This window comes from Lithobates pipiens, unplaced genomic scaffold, assembly GCF_037356315.1.
Source record: "Lithobates pipiens isolate NorthernLeopardFrog02 unplaced genomic scaffold, aLitPip1_a1.2 Scaffold_25, whole genome shotgun sequence".
Taxonomy (NCBI): domain Eukaryota; kingdom Metazoa; phylum Chordata; class Amphibia; order Anura; family Ranidae; genus Lithobates; species Lithobates pipiens.
In genome coordinates, this window is record NW_027507787.1 from 64,980,274 (window position 1) to 64,998,221 (window position 17,948).

Below are 17,948 nucleotides of genomic sequence, written 5' to 3' on the forward strand. Positions count from 1 at the left end.
CATTAATACAGCTATCAATGCTATAAAATTGCATTGATTACTGTAAAAATGTCACTGGCAGTGAAGGAGTTAACCACTAGGGGCAGGGAGTCTTAAGTGTGTCCTGGGGGAGTATTTCTAACTATCTGGGGGATGGGCTGTGTGTGACACGACACTGATCGCTGCTCCCGATGACAGGGAGCAGATGATCAGTGTCCTGTTACTAGGCAGAGCGGGGAGATGCTGTTTACATCGGCATCTCCCCGTTCTTCAGCTCCGTGACACGATTGCGGGTATCCCTGCGGGGGGATCAAGTCCTTGGGTCCCGCGGGCACGGTCACGGAGCTCGTGGCAGGCATGCGTGTGCACAGCGGGAAATTTAAAGTAACGTATAGCCAGCTGTGCCATTCTGCCAACATATATGTGCTGACAGCGGTCGGCAAGTGGTTAATTAAATGCCAGCTGGTGATCCTGCCATGAAAGTCCCTATGTAGGAACTTCCTGTTATAGGGGACAACTCTCTTTGGTCTCATTCAGACCTTGAAGCTGCATGCAGGCAGCTTATAGAAGTTGATGAAGACATAGCGTCTGCATAGACGCAGTCGCATATCTAAATCTGACATTTGTGCAGGAGTGGGTACATAATTCGAAGGTGATTGTATGCACAACTATTTTTGTGCCTGTGTAATTCATATGTGTTTGGGTTTAAAGGGATGAGGTGGCAACCCTAGAGTAAGGTGTGATGCAGAAACTCCGCAATGGATTCGCAGGGTTCCCTCATCGCACCAATGTGAACCGAGCCTCAAAATGTGACAGCGCTGAAAGCTGAAAATTGGGCTGGGCAGGAAGGGGGTGAGAGTGTCCAGTAGGCATGTGTTTAAATGACAAGGCTGAGGGAGAGGAATTTGGGAGAGACAGAGTAGGAAGGAAGAGAGGGAGGAGAGGAGAGTCTGGTTACAGCGCACTCAATTACAATTACACAGTCCCAGCAGGAGCCTCACTGGCTCAGTCAGCGTCTTCATGTTTAGGATGTGACTGCCAACTTTAAAAAGTTTCCCACCTCATCCCTTTAACCCCTGAACACATATGAATTACGCAGGTTCTGAGGCAAATTGAATGCAGATAAGGCACCAAGTGGGTTTAATTACCCACAGGTGCAGCTAACAACCCTGTTTCGTAGCTGCAGCACAAGATGGAGGGATCACCTCATAGAATTGTAAGTCGCACACCTTCATTGACTAAACATAGCATTATATATAAAAATACACGACACAATAAAATTTGGTGTTTAAAATGGGCGCGGCACCTTTATTGGTATTTAAATTGAAATCTTTTAAAACTTTATTCAAATATCAATAAGTAAATATATATTCAAAAATGTAAACAAAATTTAAACTCGCTCAGTCATAGAACTCAAGCTATAAATGAATAATTCATAAAACAAAGTTGATTCAAGGGTGACAGAAGCACATAATGGTGCCAGCGACAGGTTGGGAGGGAGGGGGAGCTCGCCGAGCCGATCCAGGACAACTGCAATAGTTTTTGTCAAGTGGGGCCTTTTATAGACCCACACAGTTGAGGAAAAACATGTTTCCCGCCTAAAAGCCTTGTGCAGGTACTTTTTTTTTTAAACATAAAATTTAAAACTTTATTAAAAAATGTGGCGGCCACAATCCCATGTTGTGGGCTCTTAATTTGTGCCCACTTGTCATTCTTTCACTGCTCCTTGGCCGCTAATTCAGCCCTGTTAGCCCCCCCGCACAAGCAGTAGCACTTGGCCAGCTCTGGAACTGCACATGCACAGTTCTGAGCTGGCAGCACAGCGGCCCCTTTATGCCCTGTACACACGGTCGGACATTCCGACAACAAAATCCGTCAGATTTTTTCCCAAACTTGTCTTGCATACAGATGGTCGCACAAGGTTGTCGGAAAATCCGATCTTTAGAACGAGGTGACATACAACACATTCAAAGGGACTATAAAGAGGCCAGTAGCCAATAGCTTTCATCTCATAATTTATTCTGAGCATGCGTGGCACTTTTGCATACACACAGTCGGAATTTCAACAATCGTATTTTGTTGTCGGAAAATTTTAGATCCAGATCTCAAACTTTGTGTGTCAGAAATTCCAATAGAAAAAGTCAGATGGAGCCTACACACGAATGGAATTTCCAACAACACAGTCCGATCGCACATTTTCCGTCGGAAAGTCCGACCGTGTGTACAGTGCATTACAGGGAATCAGAATCCTGGGGGAAAATTGCTCATCTGCCATCTGCCCCAGGCCGGGCACATGGACGGGCCCCCACTGGTGTAAAGAGAAGCAGGAAACTGATGAGCTCATCTTTTTGCCACTTTGCTCTCTCCTTCTATAAGCTTGTTTACGATAGATAGCACAACTCCTTATGCAGCCTATCCTTCTGTAAACTGTATCTGAGCACCACAAACTGAAAACGCTATTTCATTCATTTTTTAAATTCACAAACCATCCAATTGTGTGTCCATGCTTTGTTTGGTTGTGACATCACTTCGAAAAGCAACCCCCCATGCATTACTAGCTGCTTCAATCTTTAGTAAGGGCAGATGAATTAGGCAAAATATACTTTACTTCTTGGAATCCATTTGTCCTCAGCTCAGGCATGAAGGCAGAAGGCATAGTTGTCAATAATCCCGAACATTCCCAGGATTTAGACCCTTTTCTTGATTTTAGTGTTTCCCGTGAAATGTCCCGGGAAATCCCTTTTTTCCCCGATTTTTCTTCTTCGCCGCCTCTGGAGGTCCACGACCGGCGGAGATAATGTCTTCGCCAGCTGCCATTTTCCACCCCCCACCCCTTCCAAGCACAACGGAAAGCGGAGCAGTACTGTGCTAGGTCCAGGCTCTGCCTGTGTCAGGCCTCCTCCCCCTCAGTCTCTGTCTGCCATGTTAGTGTCTCCCGGTCCCCGCCTACTAATCAGGCCGATTCCCGCTGCAGTGTGCGGTGTGTGGGCTTGGTGCATGGACGTGTGAGGGGTGAGTAGAGGCCACGCTCATCCTGGGCCGGTGTATGGGAAGGAGACGGGCAGCACACTGGAGGCTCCCCGCATAGACATGGATGCGCCCCGGGCTCAGCATTGTACAGCACACCGTATACCGGCCATGTGTACCCAGACTGTGAGCAACACTGCACCGGGAGAATGAATGGGGGGCCCACCTCATCACACCGCATGTGTGTACTACGCCTCCCACTGCCAGGGACCCCCTACACTGACCTACCCCCTGTCATAGAGGGACCCCTACACTCCACACTGACCTACCACCTGTCAGAGGGACCTCCACACTCGCCTACCCCCTATCATAGAGAGACCCCTACACTGAAACACTGCATACTGACCGACCTGAGATGTAAGGAGGCATTTCTCTGGGGACACTGAGATGTAAGGAAGCACTGCGCTGGGGACATCTGTGATGTAAGGAGGGACTCTACTGGGGACACCTGATTGCAGGCGACGTGACAAGTGACACACTTGGGGCTTCCACTGATTCGGCATTATGGTGAGTTGAACTATTTCATTTTATAATACAATGTAATAATAATAATGCGCATCAATCATCCTGACACAACAACAACCATGGTGCTGGGATGATTGAAGCGCTAACACCAGGTGTTTGGAGTATCTTTATTTGCTGAACTTTCTGAAATACACATATTTCTATTGTGGTGTAGGATCTGGGCTTGCTGTTTCTCCATCCCTTTTTTCTCTTTGTTTCTCCCTCCATCCCTCATTCATCTCAGACTCTAACCACACCATCTTCGAGTCACGCCCCTTTAACCACTTGACCACTGGGCACTTAAACACCCTTAATAACCAGACCAATTTTCAGCTTTCGGTGCTCTCACATTTTGAATGACAATTACTCAGTCATGCAACACTGGATCTATATGAAATTTTTTTCCACACAAATGGAGCTTTCTTTTGGTGGTATTTAATCACCGCTGGGTTTTTTATTTTTTGTGCTATAAAAGAAAAAATACAGAAAATTCTGTAAAAAAAAAATAATTTTTCTTTGTTTCTGTTATAAAATTTAGCAGATTAGTAATTTTTTCTTCATAAATTTTGGCCAAAATTTATACTACTACATATCTTTGGTAAAAATAACTACAAATTGGTGGATATTATTTGGTCTTTTTGAAAGTTATAGAGTCCACAAGCTATGGTGCCAATATCTGAAAATTTATCACACCTGAAGTACTGACGGCCTATTTGAATTCTTGAGACCCTAACATGCCAGAAAAGTACAAATACCCCCCAAATGACCCCTTTTTGGAAAGAAGACATTCCAAGGTATTTAGTAAGAGGCATGATGAGTTTTTTGAAGTTGTCATTTTTTCCCACAATTCTTTGCAAAATCAAGATTTTTTTTACTTTTTATTTTTATTTTTTTTTCATAAAATTGTCATATTATCAGTTTATTTCTCACACAGCATATGCATACCACAAATTACACACCCAAACACATTCTGCTATTACTCCCGAGTACGGCGATACCACATGTGTGAGACTTTTACACAGTGGGGCCACATACAGAGGCCCAACATGCAGGGAGCGCCATCAGGCGTTCTGGAGCACCCAGGACAATTCTGACATTTCTCGCCTACATGTAAAAATCATCATTTATTTGCTAGAAAATTACATAGAACCCCAAAACATTATATATGTTTTTTTTAGCAAACACCCTGGAGAATACAATGGTGGTCGTTGCAACTTTTTATCTCACACGGTATTTGCGCAGCAATTTTTCGAATGCTTTTTTTTGGAAAAAAACTGTTTTGTGCTTAAAAAAAAAAAAAAACAGTAAAGTTAGCCCAATTTTTGCATAATGTGAAAGATGAAGTTACACTGAGTAAATCGATACCCAACATGTCACTCTTCAAAATTGCACAGGCTCATGGAATGGCGCCAAACGTCGCTATTTAAAAATCCCCATAGGCGACAATTTAATTTTTTTTACTGGTTATATGTTTTGAGTTACAGAGGAGGTCTAGGGCTAGAATTATTGCTCTCACTCTAACGTTCGCAGCGATACCTCACATGTGTGGTTTGAGCACCGTTTTCATATGTGGGCGGGACTTACATATGCGTTCGCTTCTGCATGCGAGCACATGGGGACAGGGGCGCTTTAAAAAAAAAAAAAAAAAAAAAAAATTATTGTTCATTTTACTTTATTTTAGTTTGACATTTTTTTCCCCAAAAATAAATTTTTTGATCACTTTTATTCCTATTACAAGGAATGTAAACATCCCTTGTAATAGGAATATGGCATGACAGGTCCTCTTTACAGTAAGATATGAGGTCAATAAGACCCCACATCTCACCTCTAAGCTGGGAAGCCTGAAAAAAATAAAAATAAAAAATAAAGATTCTGGATTTGATCGTATTGGCGAGTCGGTAGAAGCACCGGAGGGCAGCGGGAGGGGGGGGGGGGGTGTCTATGGCTGGGTATTGCAGGGTATCACCGACTATGGCTGGGTATCTCAGAGTATGGCTGGGTATCTCAGAGTATGGCATTGCAGAGTATTGCGTTGCAGAGCATTGCAGGATATTGGAGGGTGTTGCAGAGCATTGCAGTGTTGCACGGTATTGGTGGGTGTTGCAGAGCATTGCAGAGTGTTGCAGAGCATTGCAGTGTTGCACGGTATTGGTGGGTGTTGCAGAGCATTGCAGAGTGTTGCAGAGCATTGCAGTGTTGCACGGTATTGGTGGGTGTTGCAGAGCATTGCAGAGTGTTGCAGGGTATTGGCGGGTGTTGCAGAGCATTGCAGAGTATTGGTGGATGTTGCAGAGCATTGCAGTGTTGCAGGGTATTGGCGGGCGTTGCAGGGTGTTGCAGGGTGTTGGCAGGGTGTTGGCAGGGAATTGAGGGGTTAATTTTCGGTGAGCAGAGATGTAGGCACTGCAGGTGCAGCCCACATCACTGCTGACACCGATCTCTTCCCCCTCCGCTGTTCCGATCGGAGGAACCGGCGTCATGTCATGTTATGACGCCGGTTTGTTTACAAGTGATCACTCCGTCATTTGACGGAGCGATCACGTGGTAAACGGCCGCTATGAGCTATGACGTCATATGACGGCCTCCCAGAGATAAGAAACCGCCCTGTAGCCGTCATTTGGCTATAGGGTGGTTGTTAAGTGGTTAAACCACACCCACTATTTCACGTAAATAATGTCAATTTTTCGGTGCAGTGCATTTTTCTTTTTTCCTATACTACGCCTACTAACGCATGACCCACCCCCTAATCATAATGCGACTCCGCCTACAGCCTAAAAATTTTTTTTTACAATATTGGCAACTATGGCAGAAGGGTGTGCTTAGCTGAGCTTTCCTGCCACTTGTATCATCCTCCGTAAACTCCTTAACCTTTCCTTTTCCCATAAATTCAGCTTACCGTATTTTTCGGACTATAAGGCGCACGTAAAAGCCTAAATTTTCTCCCAAAAACGACCGTGCGCCTTATAATCCGGTGCGCCTTATATATGACCTGTTGACATCGCTGGAGTGCTTTGTTAACAGTATCTGTCAGATGGGCGCGCATGGAGTCACAGATCAAGTCTCTTGACGTTAACCTTCGGACTATAAGGCGCACGTAAAAGCCTAAATTTTCTCACAAAATCGACCGTGCGCCTTATAGTCCGATGCGCCTTATATATATGGAAATATCCATTTTATCAGCCGGTCGTTGCTAGTGCGCCTTATAATCCGGTGCGCCTTATAGTCCGAAAAATACGGTATTTGGAACAAGCAATGCATGTTGGTTGAGGTCTTATACACTACTCTATGTACACTACAAATCCATAGTCTATAGTCCATAGTCCATCTTGGGAGCAAACAAGAGAGGGTGGCTACAGTACATTCCAACATACAATGGGAAGGAAGTCATATCACAGATAAAAAAAATAAAAAATAAAATAGAGAAGGTTGAGAGTAACAGAAGACAGTATTTGAGGTAAGGATACATTAAAGTGATTGTAAAGGATAGTTTTTTATTTTTTTTAAATAAACATGTCACACTTACCTCCACTGTGCAGCTCATTTTGCACAGAGTGGCCCTGATTCTCCTCTTCTGGGGTCCCCCGGCGGCTCCCGTGGCTCCCCCCAACATCAGGTAACCCCCTAGGAGAAGCGCTCTCCCGAGGGGATTGCCTTGCGGGCGTGCTCCCGAGTCCAGCATTTGCATCCATAGACAGGAATGCCGGATTTGGCCCCGGCACCCGCATCATTGGATTTGATTTACAGCAGCAGGAGCCAATGGCTGAGCTGCTATCAATCTATCCAATCAAGAGGCGGAACCCCATGGAGAGAGGGACAGCACGTCCCCGCCGAGGAGATGAAGGGGCTCGGGTAAGTAAAACAGGGGGGGCTGGGGGACCGGTGACTGCAATGTGTTTTTTCACCTTAAGGCATAGGATGCCTTATGCCGCGTACACACGAGCGGACTTTTCAACATCCAAAGTCCGAAGGACTGAGTCCGTCAGACTATCCGATCGTGTGTGGGCTGCAACGGACTTTTGACTCGCCAAAGTCCGAAGGACTGAGTCCGTCAGACTATCCGATCGTGTGTGGGCTGCAACGGACTTTTGACTCGCCAAAGTCCGAAGGACTTTAGAATATGGAACATGCTTCAAATTTTTCCGAAGGAACTCCGCCGGACCCGGTCCCCTTCGAAAAATCCGCTCGTGTGTATGCTACTCCGACAGACTAAAACCGACGCTAGGGCAGCTATTGGCTACTGGCTATGAACTTCCTTATTCGAGCCGAGTCGTACGTCATCACATTCGAATCCATCGGAGTTTAGTGTGATCGTGTGTGGCCAAGTCCGCTCAGCCGAAAAGTCTGTCAGAACTCCGTCGGAATTCCAGCAGAACTCAGACGGGACTCCTTCGGAAGTCTGTCGGACATAAGTCCTCTCGTGTGTACGGGGCTTTAAGGTGAAAAAAACATGGAGGGTTTACAACCACTTTAAGAATACATAATTAAATAGAATTTTTTGTTTCTGAGTTTGGTGTCACTTTAAAGTTTTGCTTGTAATTTAAGGGAATCTATTTTTGATATTACATCTCGAAAATGATAAGTCAGTAAAGCCAGCCTAAGAATGGGGCTGTATACTCTTAGCATTGCTCTTGGCCGATTACTCCGACCAAAGGAACTTTCTGAAAAGGACAAATTCCCTCCACTGTGCATTAATGCATTGGGAAAATTTTCTACATTAGAAACTCTTGAAATAGAGTTGTTTCCTTATCATGAAGGATTTGCTACCACTGGTGACCACTAGTGCTACAAACTTATATTTGTGTTACTAATTCATTGCATTTTATCTAGCGTGGGATCACCGCTTTACTGAGATGACTTTTGTTATCTATAAGCAATAACTGCTGCCAGCAGCATTTGATATCTTATTTTTATATAGCTAGTACTTGTTTAAAGTTTTCTGATTTATTTTTTTTAATAAAATATAACAGTGTACTTTTGTTTTCTTTATAAACTTTTGGACTTTTTATATATTACAAAACTCTTTTTAAATTATTATTATACACAAATTATATAGCGCCAACAGCACAATTACAGTAGAGTTCAATACAGAAGGGACAGGAGGGCCTTGCTCATAGAGCTTACATTCTAAAGGGAGGGGGTGGTGGTACAAAAGGTAATAGATGTGGGGAATGATTTGATGGGGGTGGCTCGGGGACAGATGTTAGGTGGGTGTGGGATAGGCTTCCCTGAATAAGTGAGTTTTCAGGGATCTCCTAAAGATGGACAGGTTAGAGCAGCTACTGTTTACACTCCATTTTCTACTTCTATTCTGAGCCATTCTCTGGAGCTGACCAATTTATATTCAATCGTTTTTCATCAAGTGAGAAAAAAAAAAAAAAAAAAAAAAAAAAAAAAAAAAAAAAAGGGGGAGAGAGGAACAATACAAAGCAGAACAAAACAATTCTTACATAGCTCTGTATACACAGTAAGTTGGTACATAAAAATAAATTAAAATGAATCATAACAACCGGGAATGAACCGTCCAGGTGGTCCAGTATGGGTGCATACAAATTGAAAGGCCAAACATGTAAAAGAATAATTAAAAACTATACATTATAGTCCATTAGCATGGTAATGAATAGAAAAGGTCCATTTAGAAAGATAATTTAGTGGGGTAGATGATTTCCAGCTTCCAGGGGCATAGGCCAGGAATGGTATATACAGTATCTCAAAAAAAGTGAGTACACCCCTCACATTTTTGTAAATATTTTATTATATCTTTTCATGTGACAACACTGAAGAAATTTCACTTTGCAACTATGTAAATTAGTGAATGTAAAGCTTGTATAACAGTGTCCCCTCAAAATAACTCAACACACAGCCATTAATGTCTAAACCGCTGGCAACTAAAGGGCACCCCTAAGTGAAAATGTCCAAATTGTCAATATTTTGTGTGGCCACCATTATTTTCCAGCACTGCCTTAACCCTCTTGTGCATGGAGTTCACCAGAACTCCACAGGTTGCCACTGGAGTCCTCTTCCACTCCTCCATGATGACATCAGAGAGCTGGTGGATGTTAGAGACCTTGCAAACCTTCCATTTGAGGATGCCCCACAGATGCTCAATAGGGTTCAGGTCTGGAGATATGCTTGGCCAGTCCATCACCTTTACCCTCAGCTTCTTTAGCAAGGCAGTGGTCTTCTTGGAGTTGTGTTTGGGGTCGTTATGTTGGAATACTGCCCTGTGGCCCAGTCTCTGAAGGGAGGGATCATGCTCTGCTTCATTATGTCACAGTACAGGTTAGCATTTATGGTTTGGTTTGATCAATGAACTGTAGCTCCCCAGTGCCGGCAGCACTAATGCAGCCCCAAAACAGGACACTCCCACCACCATGCTTGACTGTAGGCAAGACCCACTTGTCTTTGTAGTCCTCACCTGGTTGCCGCCACACACGCTTGACACCATCTGAACCAAATAAGTTTATCTTGGTCTCATCAGACCACAGGACATGGTTCCAGTAATACATGTCCTTATTCTGCTTTTCTTCAGCAAATTGTTTTTGTGCATCATTTTTAGAAGAGCCTTCCTTCTGGGACAACAGCCATGCAGACCAATTTAATGCATTGTGCGGTGTATGGTCTGAGCACTGACAGGCTGACCCCTTCAACCTCTGCAGCAATGCTGGCAGCACTCATACGTCTATTTCCCAAAGACAACCTCTGGATATGACGCTGAGCACGTGCACTCAACTCCTGGAACCTGTCCTGGAACTGCTGTATGGTCTTGGCCACCATGCTGCTCAATTTAGTTCAGTTTCAGGGTCTTGGCAAACTTCTTATAACCTAGGTCATCTTTATGTAGAGCAACAATTCTTTTTTTTCAGATCCTCAGAGTTCTTTGCCATGACACCAAATTTAACACACCTGCTCCCTATTCACACCTGAGACCCTGTAACACTAAGGAGTCACATGACACTGGGGAGGGAAAATGGCTAATTGGGCCCAATTTGGACATTTTCACTTAGGTGTGTACTCACCTTTGTTGCCAGTGGTTTATACATTAATGGCTGTGTGTTGAATTATTTTGAGGAGACAGCAAATCTACACTGTTATAAAAGCTGTACACTCACTACTTTACATTGTAGCAAAGTGTCATTTCTTCAGTGTTGTCACCTGAAAAGATATAATAAAATATTTACAAAAATGTGAGGGGTGTACTCACTTTTGTGAGATACTTAAAACAGTTACATTGATCCAAACTGTATGTATAATATACCAATACCTGGAATTCTTCCTTAAAGTAACCATGTCACAAACCTAAGCAACTGAAACGGATGAACGGATATAAAAAAAAAACAAAAAAAAACAAAAACAAATATATATATATATATATATATATATATATATATATATACACACTGTAAGCCGAGGTAACCTTTAATGCAAAACCACATTTAGAGCTCTTGCACACCGGGTGTCAAAAATGCCACTTTGGTGTTTGATGTTTTATTTATTTTCTTTCAGCTTCTAACCGCCCCCTCTATGTTAGCCTGTGTGTTCATGCACACATAGGCGTTTACAGGCATTTAGAGGCAGAAAAATACTCTTGTGTGATCAGGAGAGAAGTTTTTCAGTGGAAAAAATACAGAATACTCCTATAAACACATCTAAATTCTAGGTTCATTTAGTGCTTGAGCATTCATTCCAGTGACCGGAATAACATATTATTCTGGCCAATGGAATAAATAATCACCCAAATGCTGGACATGGCTGAACGGTCCTTAAAGTGGTTGTAAATGCAGAAGGTTTTTTTTTATCCTATACATTAGGCTAAAAGACATTTGGTGTGCAGGAGCCCCCCTAATACTTACCTGAGCCCCATCTCGATCCAGCGATGTTGCACGAGAGACTCGGCTGTCTGGGACTCTCCCTCCTCATTGGCTACTGCTGCTGTCAAAGTCATTGAGCCAATGAGGAGAGAGAGAGGGGGCAGTGCCCAGCCGTGGCTCCATGTCTGAATGGGCACCCCCTCCTGAGCATTCGTTTTTAAAGTGAAGTACAGCATTACCTCTACTGCTGACCCTCCCTTTTGAAAAAGCTTTATATAATATATATATATATATATATAGGAATTTCGCTTGTGGAGATTTTCTCCCACGTCCTGTTGCATCTCTGAGACAGCAAGTGAAGGGAAATCTCCACAGCAGGATGTATATAGCCAAAAAAAAACAAAAAACCATAAGGGTTTTAATTGTAAGGCCAATGGAACATCAAGGTGTGACAGTTGGCTTTCTCAAACGACAGCTAGCAATGTCAGCTCCCCCAGTACAGGTTTTTATTTCACTTTCAATTACCCAGGACAATGAGAGATTTATTGAAAATAGACTGAGGATTTGTGTTTTGGGAATGCAAACCCCAAATCTCGGTGCAGACCAAACTTACCGCTCTCTACAGAAGCCCGAAGTGCTCCAACATTGTGGTGAAAGCAGTCTTTCATATCCACCAGAACAAAAGGGATTTCATGCGACTTCAGCTGACTGGCAGCAGCTATGCCAGCAAATCCTCCACCCACAATCACCACTCGTACGGACTCATCCACAGACAGCTTGGATCCCATGCTGGTGCTTAGACAAAGATAAAGCACAAAAACAGATTATATAACAAAAACAGATTATATATATACACTGTATTACCAAAAGTATTGTGACGTCTGCCTTTACACGCTCATGAAATTTAGTGGCATCCCAATCTTACTCCGTAGGGTTCAATATTGAGTTGGCCCACCCTTTGCCGCTGCAACAGCTTCAACTCTTCTGGGAAGGCTGTCCACAAGGTTTAGGAGTGTCTATGGGAATGTTTGACCATTCTTCCAAAAGCGCATTTGTGAAGTCAGGTACTGATGTGGACAAGAAGGCCTGGCTCGCAGTCTCTGCTCCAATTCAACCCAAAGTTGTTTTATTTGGCCAAGACTCTGTGCAGGCCAGTCAAGTTCCTCCACCCTGAACTCGCTCATACAGGTCTTTATGGACCTTGCTTTGTGTACTGGTCCAAATCATTTAGTGGAGGGGGATTATGGTGTGGGGTTGTTTTTCAGGGGTTGGTCTTGGCCCCTTAGTTCCAGTGAAGGGAACTCTTAAGGCGTCAGCATACCAAGACAATTTCACACTATCAATTTTGTGGGAAGAGTTTGGGAATGGCCCCTTCCTGTTACAACTGCACACCAATGCAGAAAGCAAGTAAAGACATGGCTGAGCGAGTTTTGGGTGAAGAAACTTGATTGGCCTGCACAGAGTTCTGACCTTAGGGATGAATTAGATCTGAGACTGCGAGCCAGGCCTTCTCATTCACATCAGTGCCGAACCTCACAAATGTACTTCTGGAAGAATGGTCAAACATTCCCATAGACCAGTGATTCTCAACCAGGGTTCCTCCAGAGGTTACTAGGGGTTCCTTCAGCATTGGGCAATTTCTGCCTCTCAGATAAGTTCCCACCGACACCATTGATCTTTTTAGCTATCTGTAAGGAGGTAATTCTTCCCAATGACCACAAGTGTAAGGAGCATTCTTCCCACTGACCATCACACTAATGTATCATGAATTGTAGATTTCTAAATTTTTAGCAGGAGTTTCTCGAGACCCGAGAACTATTTCAAGGGTTCCTCTGTGTTGAAAAGGTTCAGAAAGGCTGCCACAGACTGTTAAAAAGACTGCACCAAGAATGTACCTCCACATTGAAATGGATTGAAAAATACAGCAAAAATACATAAAAAATACAGCACTGCTACATTTTTGATGCATTTTTTGAGTCACATGACCTATGAAAAACATCGAAGTAGTTTTCGGCAGCCATTATCTGCGCTTTTTTCTTTTTACACACAACGCTAAAAACCCTATTTTCGGCTAATAGTTTTGGTGGCCGAATTGTCGGTGCATCATTAAAATAAATAAAATTAATTAATTAGAAGACCTTCATATACAGAACCCTATAACCACAGAGGATCCAGAGGAAGACAAAAAAAAGCATGCTGAAATTTTCTCATGTGAAACAAAAATTTTTCCTGATGCTCCAAAGGCAAACAAATATTCCCTGGATCAACAATCTAATTTTGCCACCTTAACCCAGGTGGCGATTCAATAAAGCATTTGTAAAAAAGAATTCTGGCATCATAGCCATATACATGGTCAAGGAATATTAGAAAATCCCACCAAAATTCATGAAAGCCGTGAAACAGTTTTCTTGCTATTTCAAACAGGTGCGACAAACTCCAGTACTTCTTATGCTTGACACTGTTGCGTTCTGGTGCTATGGCTGTGACAATTTTATAAAGAAATAGCATCCACTCACACCTGAAGGAATGTGTACCTATGTGACTCAATGCGGTGCAATTTTCAGCCTGTTAATTTGAATGGGTTGAAATGGAACTGGATCACACCAAAAGTCACATCAAAAACACATTCCAACCGGATCACATGGTACTGCAGTAGCATGTGATCCAATACAGGTAAAAGCACTACGTTTGTGATCTGCATTTGGGGTGTAGTTAAGATTACAGTATCTCACAAAAGTGAGTACAGCCCTCACATTTTTGTAAATAGTTTATTCTACCTTTTCATGTGACAACGCTAAAGAAATGACACTTTACTACAATGTAAAGTAGTGAGTTTACAGCTTGTAACAGTGTAAATTTGCTGTTCCCTCAAAATAACTCAACACACAGCCATTAATGTGTAAACCGCTGACAACCAAAGTGAGTATACCCCTAAGTGAAAATGTCCAAATTGGGCCCAATTAGCCATTTCACCCGTGTCATGTGACTCAATAGAGTTACAAGATCTCAGGTGTGAATGGGGAGCAGGTGTGTTAAATTTGGTGTTATCACTCTTATGTCGAGTACACACGATCTGATTATCCGGCGGACTAGAGTCCGCCAGACAATCCGCCCGTATGTGGGTTCCGGTGGACTTTTTCTTCCCAAAAGTCCGACGGACTTAGAAAGAAGTTTTGACTGAAAATTGTCCGCCGGACGACAATCCACCCGTCTGTGTGCTAGTTCGCTGGACTTTTGAAATGAATGGACTTGCCCACACACAAGGTAAAGTCCGTTCATTTTGAACGTCGCTCCAGGTAGACGGGACTAGCGAAGTAAGTCAATGTCGCCGCCTCCATCAGCAAAATTGACACCTGGCTACCCCGTAACCTGGTATGGATTTAAAAGGGAACCCCTAAACTGAAAAAATGGTGTGGGAGTCCCCCCAAAGTCCATAGCAGACCCTTATCCGAGCACGCAGCCCGGCCGGTCAGGAAGGGGGGTGGGGACAGGCGAGCTGCAGGCCCCCCCACCCCAAAGCACCTTGTCCCCATGTTGATGAGGACAAGGGCCTCTTCCCGACACCTGGCCGTTGGTTGTCAGGGTCTGCGGGCGGGGGGCTTATCAGAATCTGGGGGCCCCCTTTAATAAGGGGGCCCCCAGATTCCGGCCCCCTACCCTATGTGAATGAGTATGGGGTACATTTTCCCCAGGTGAATGGGTAGGGGTACAAAGTGTACAGAAAAAAAAACACAACAGTTTTTTAAAATACTTTATTAGACAGCTCCGGGGGTCTTCTCTTCTTCAGTCTTCGGGGTCTTCTCACTGGACTCCTCCACTATCTTCTTCGTCGCCACCGCCGTACGGGGGTCTTCTTCCAACTTCGAAGGTCTTGTCCCCTTCTTCGGTTCTTCTTGCCGGGCCTCCGCTTTCTTCTTCCAGCTCTTTTACTAGCGTTGGCCCAGTCTTCTGTCGCTCTCTCCGGCCGTAATGCTGGGGACGCGTTATGCAGTGACTTATATAGGGGCAAGGGGTGGGGTCACTGGTTGATGTCATGTGGTGACCCCACCCCTTATGATGTCACAGTCCCGGAGGATGCTGGGACTGACATAAGGGGCGAGGTTACCATGTGACATCACCCGGTGACCCCATCCCTTGTCCCTATATAAGTCACCGCACAAAGCATCCCCAGCATTACGGCCGGTCCACATCAGAAGAAGAAGAGAAGAAGAAGCAGAAGAAGCAGAAGGCGGCGACAGCAACAGAAGACAGGGGCAACGCTAGTAAAAGAGCTGGAAGAAGAAAGCAGAGGCCTGGAAAGGAGAACCGAAGAGCAGGACAAGACCCCTGAAGAGCGGGACAAGACCCCCAAAGTCGGAAGAAGACCCCTGGAGGGCGATGGCGGCGGTGAAGGAGAAAGCCGGGCTCCTCCGCTAGTAAAAGAGCTAGCAAAAGAGCAGAAGATAGCAGAGGAGTCCGGCGAGAAGAGACCCGAAGACGGAAGAAGAGAAGACCCCCGGAGCTGTCTAATAAAGTATTTTTAAAAAACTGTGTTGTGTTTTTTTTCTGTACACTTTTTCCCCAGGTGAATGGGTAGGGGTACAATGTACCCCATACTCATTCACATAGGGTAGGGGGCCGGAATCTGGGGGCCCCCTTATTAAAGGGGGCTCCCGGATTCTGATAAGCCCCCCGCCCGCAGACCCCGACAACCAACGGTCAGGGTTGTCGGGAAGAGACCCTTGTCCTCATCAACATGGGGACAAGGTGCTTTGGGGTGGGGGGGCCGCAAAGCACCCCCCCCATGTTGAGGGCACGTGACCTGGTATGGCTCGGAGGGGGGGGGGCTCGCTCATCCCCACCCCCTTTCCTGACCGGCCGGGCTGCGTGCTCGGATAAGGGTCTGCTATGGTCTTTGGGGGGACCCCATGCCGTTCTTTCGGTGTAGGGGTGTAGGGGTTCCCCTTTAAATCCATACCAGGCGACAGGGCTCGCAAGGTGTCAATCTCATAGATGGAGGCGGCGACATTGACTTCCTTTCTCTAGTCCCGTCTACCTGGAGCCACGTTCAAAATGAACGGACTTTACTCCATGTGTGGGCAAGTCCGTTCATTTCAAAAGTCCGGTCGTGTGTGGGCAGATCTGCTCGTTCGGAAAGTCCAGCGGACCTTTGCTGAAAAGTCCGGCAGGTTGTCCGCCTGATAGTCCGATCATGTGTACGCGGCATTACTCTTTCATACTGGTCACTGAAAGTACAACATAGCACCTCATGGCAAAAAAATCTCTGAGGATCAGAAAAAAAGAATAGTTGCTCTACTTAAATATGGCCTAGGCTAAAGGAACATTGACAAGACCCTGAAACTTAGCTACAGCACAGTGGCGAAGACCATACATCGGTTTAACAGGACATGTTCCACTCAGAACAGGCCTCGCCATGGTTGACCAAAGAAGTTGAGTGCACGTGCTCAGCATAATTTCTAGAGGTTATCTTTGGGAATTAGATGTATGAGTTCTGCCAGCATTGCTCCAGAGGTTGAAGTGGTGGGGGGTCAGCCTGTCCATGCTCAGACCATACATCACACACTGCATCAAATTGGTCAGCATGGCTGTCATCCCAGAAGGAAGCCTCTTCTAAAGATGATGCACAAGCAAGCCTGCAAAAAGTTTGCTGAAGACAAGGAGACTAAGGACATGGATTGCTGGACCAAGTTCTGTGGTCTGAGACCAAGATAAACGTATTTGGTTCAGATGGTGTCAAGCGTGCGTGGCAGCAACCAGGTGAGGAGTACAAAGAAAAGTGTGTCTTGTCTACAGTCAAGCATGGTGGTGGGAGTGTCACGGTCTGGGTCTGCATGAGTGCTGCCGACACTGGGGAGCTGCAGATCATTGAGGGAACCATGAATGCCAACATGTACTGTGACATACTGAAGAGGAGCATGATCCCCTCCCTTCAGAGACTGGGCTGCAGGGCAGTATTCCAACATGATAACGACCCCAAACACACCTCCAAGACGACCACTGCCTTGCTAAAGAAGCTGAGGGTAAAGGCGATGGACTGGCCAAGCATGTCTCCAGACCTAAACCCTATTGAGCATCTGTGGGGCATCGTCAAAGGGAAGGTGGAGGATCGCAAGGCCCGCAAACATCCACCAGCTCTGTGATGTCATCATGGAGGAGTGGAAGAGGACTCCAGTGGCAACCTCTGGAGCTCTGGTGAACTCCGTGGCCAAGAGGGTTAAGGCAGTGGCCAAACAAAGTATTGACACTTTGGGCCCAATTTGGACATTTTCACTAGCCTCGTACACACGATCGGATTTTCTACAGACAAAACCTCTGACTTTTGTCTGAAGGCGTGTGCCTGGATTTTGTCTTGCATTCCAAACGGCAAGGGATTGTCGGCCAACAAACATGAAAATACTGACGTATGTGGTTTTTCAGCTCTTTAGCGCCACTCTTTGGGCTCCTTCGGCTAATTTCGTGTTAGTAGAAGTTTGAGGAGTGTTTATTTGCGCTTTTCATTTTGTGCTTTTCAGTCGTTTCTGAACGGCCGTTCGTCAACCAGGCATGGTGCGATATCTGAGTAGATAACGTGTTATTTATTATTGGCCTTGGAGTTATTGCTTTGACCCAAGTCCAGTCCAGGAACAGGAG

The 17,948-nt window shown here is 44.9% G+C and overlaps 1 protein-coding gene across 3 annotated transcripts in view; it reads right to left on the bottom strand.

Annotated features, from left to right (window-relative positions):
- AIFM2 (AIF family member 2) overlaps positions 1 to 17,948 on the bottom strand; it is a 76,396-nt gene that overhangs the window by 43,950 nt on the left and 14,498 nt on the right. For all 3 annotated transcript variants that reach the window (XM_077454568.1, XM_077454567.1, XM_077454569.1), the window contains exon 2: positions 11,932 to 12,113. In XM_077454568.1, the coding sequence (XP_077310694.1) occupies positions 11,932 to 12,106 (175 nt within the window). In that variant the 5' untranslated portion in view covers positions 12,107 to 12,113. The remainder of the gene's footprint in view (positions 1 to 11,931; positions 12,114 to 17,948) is intronic.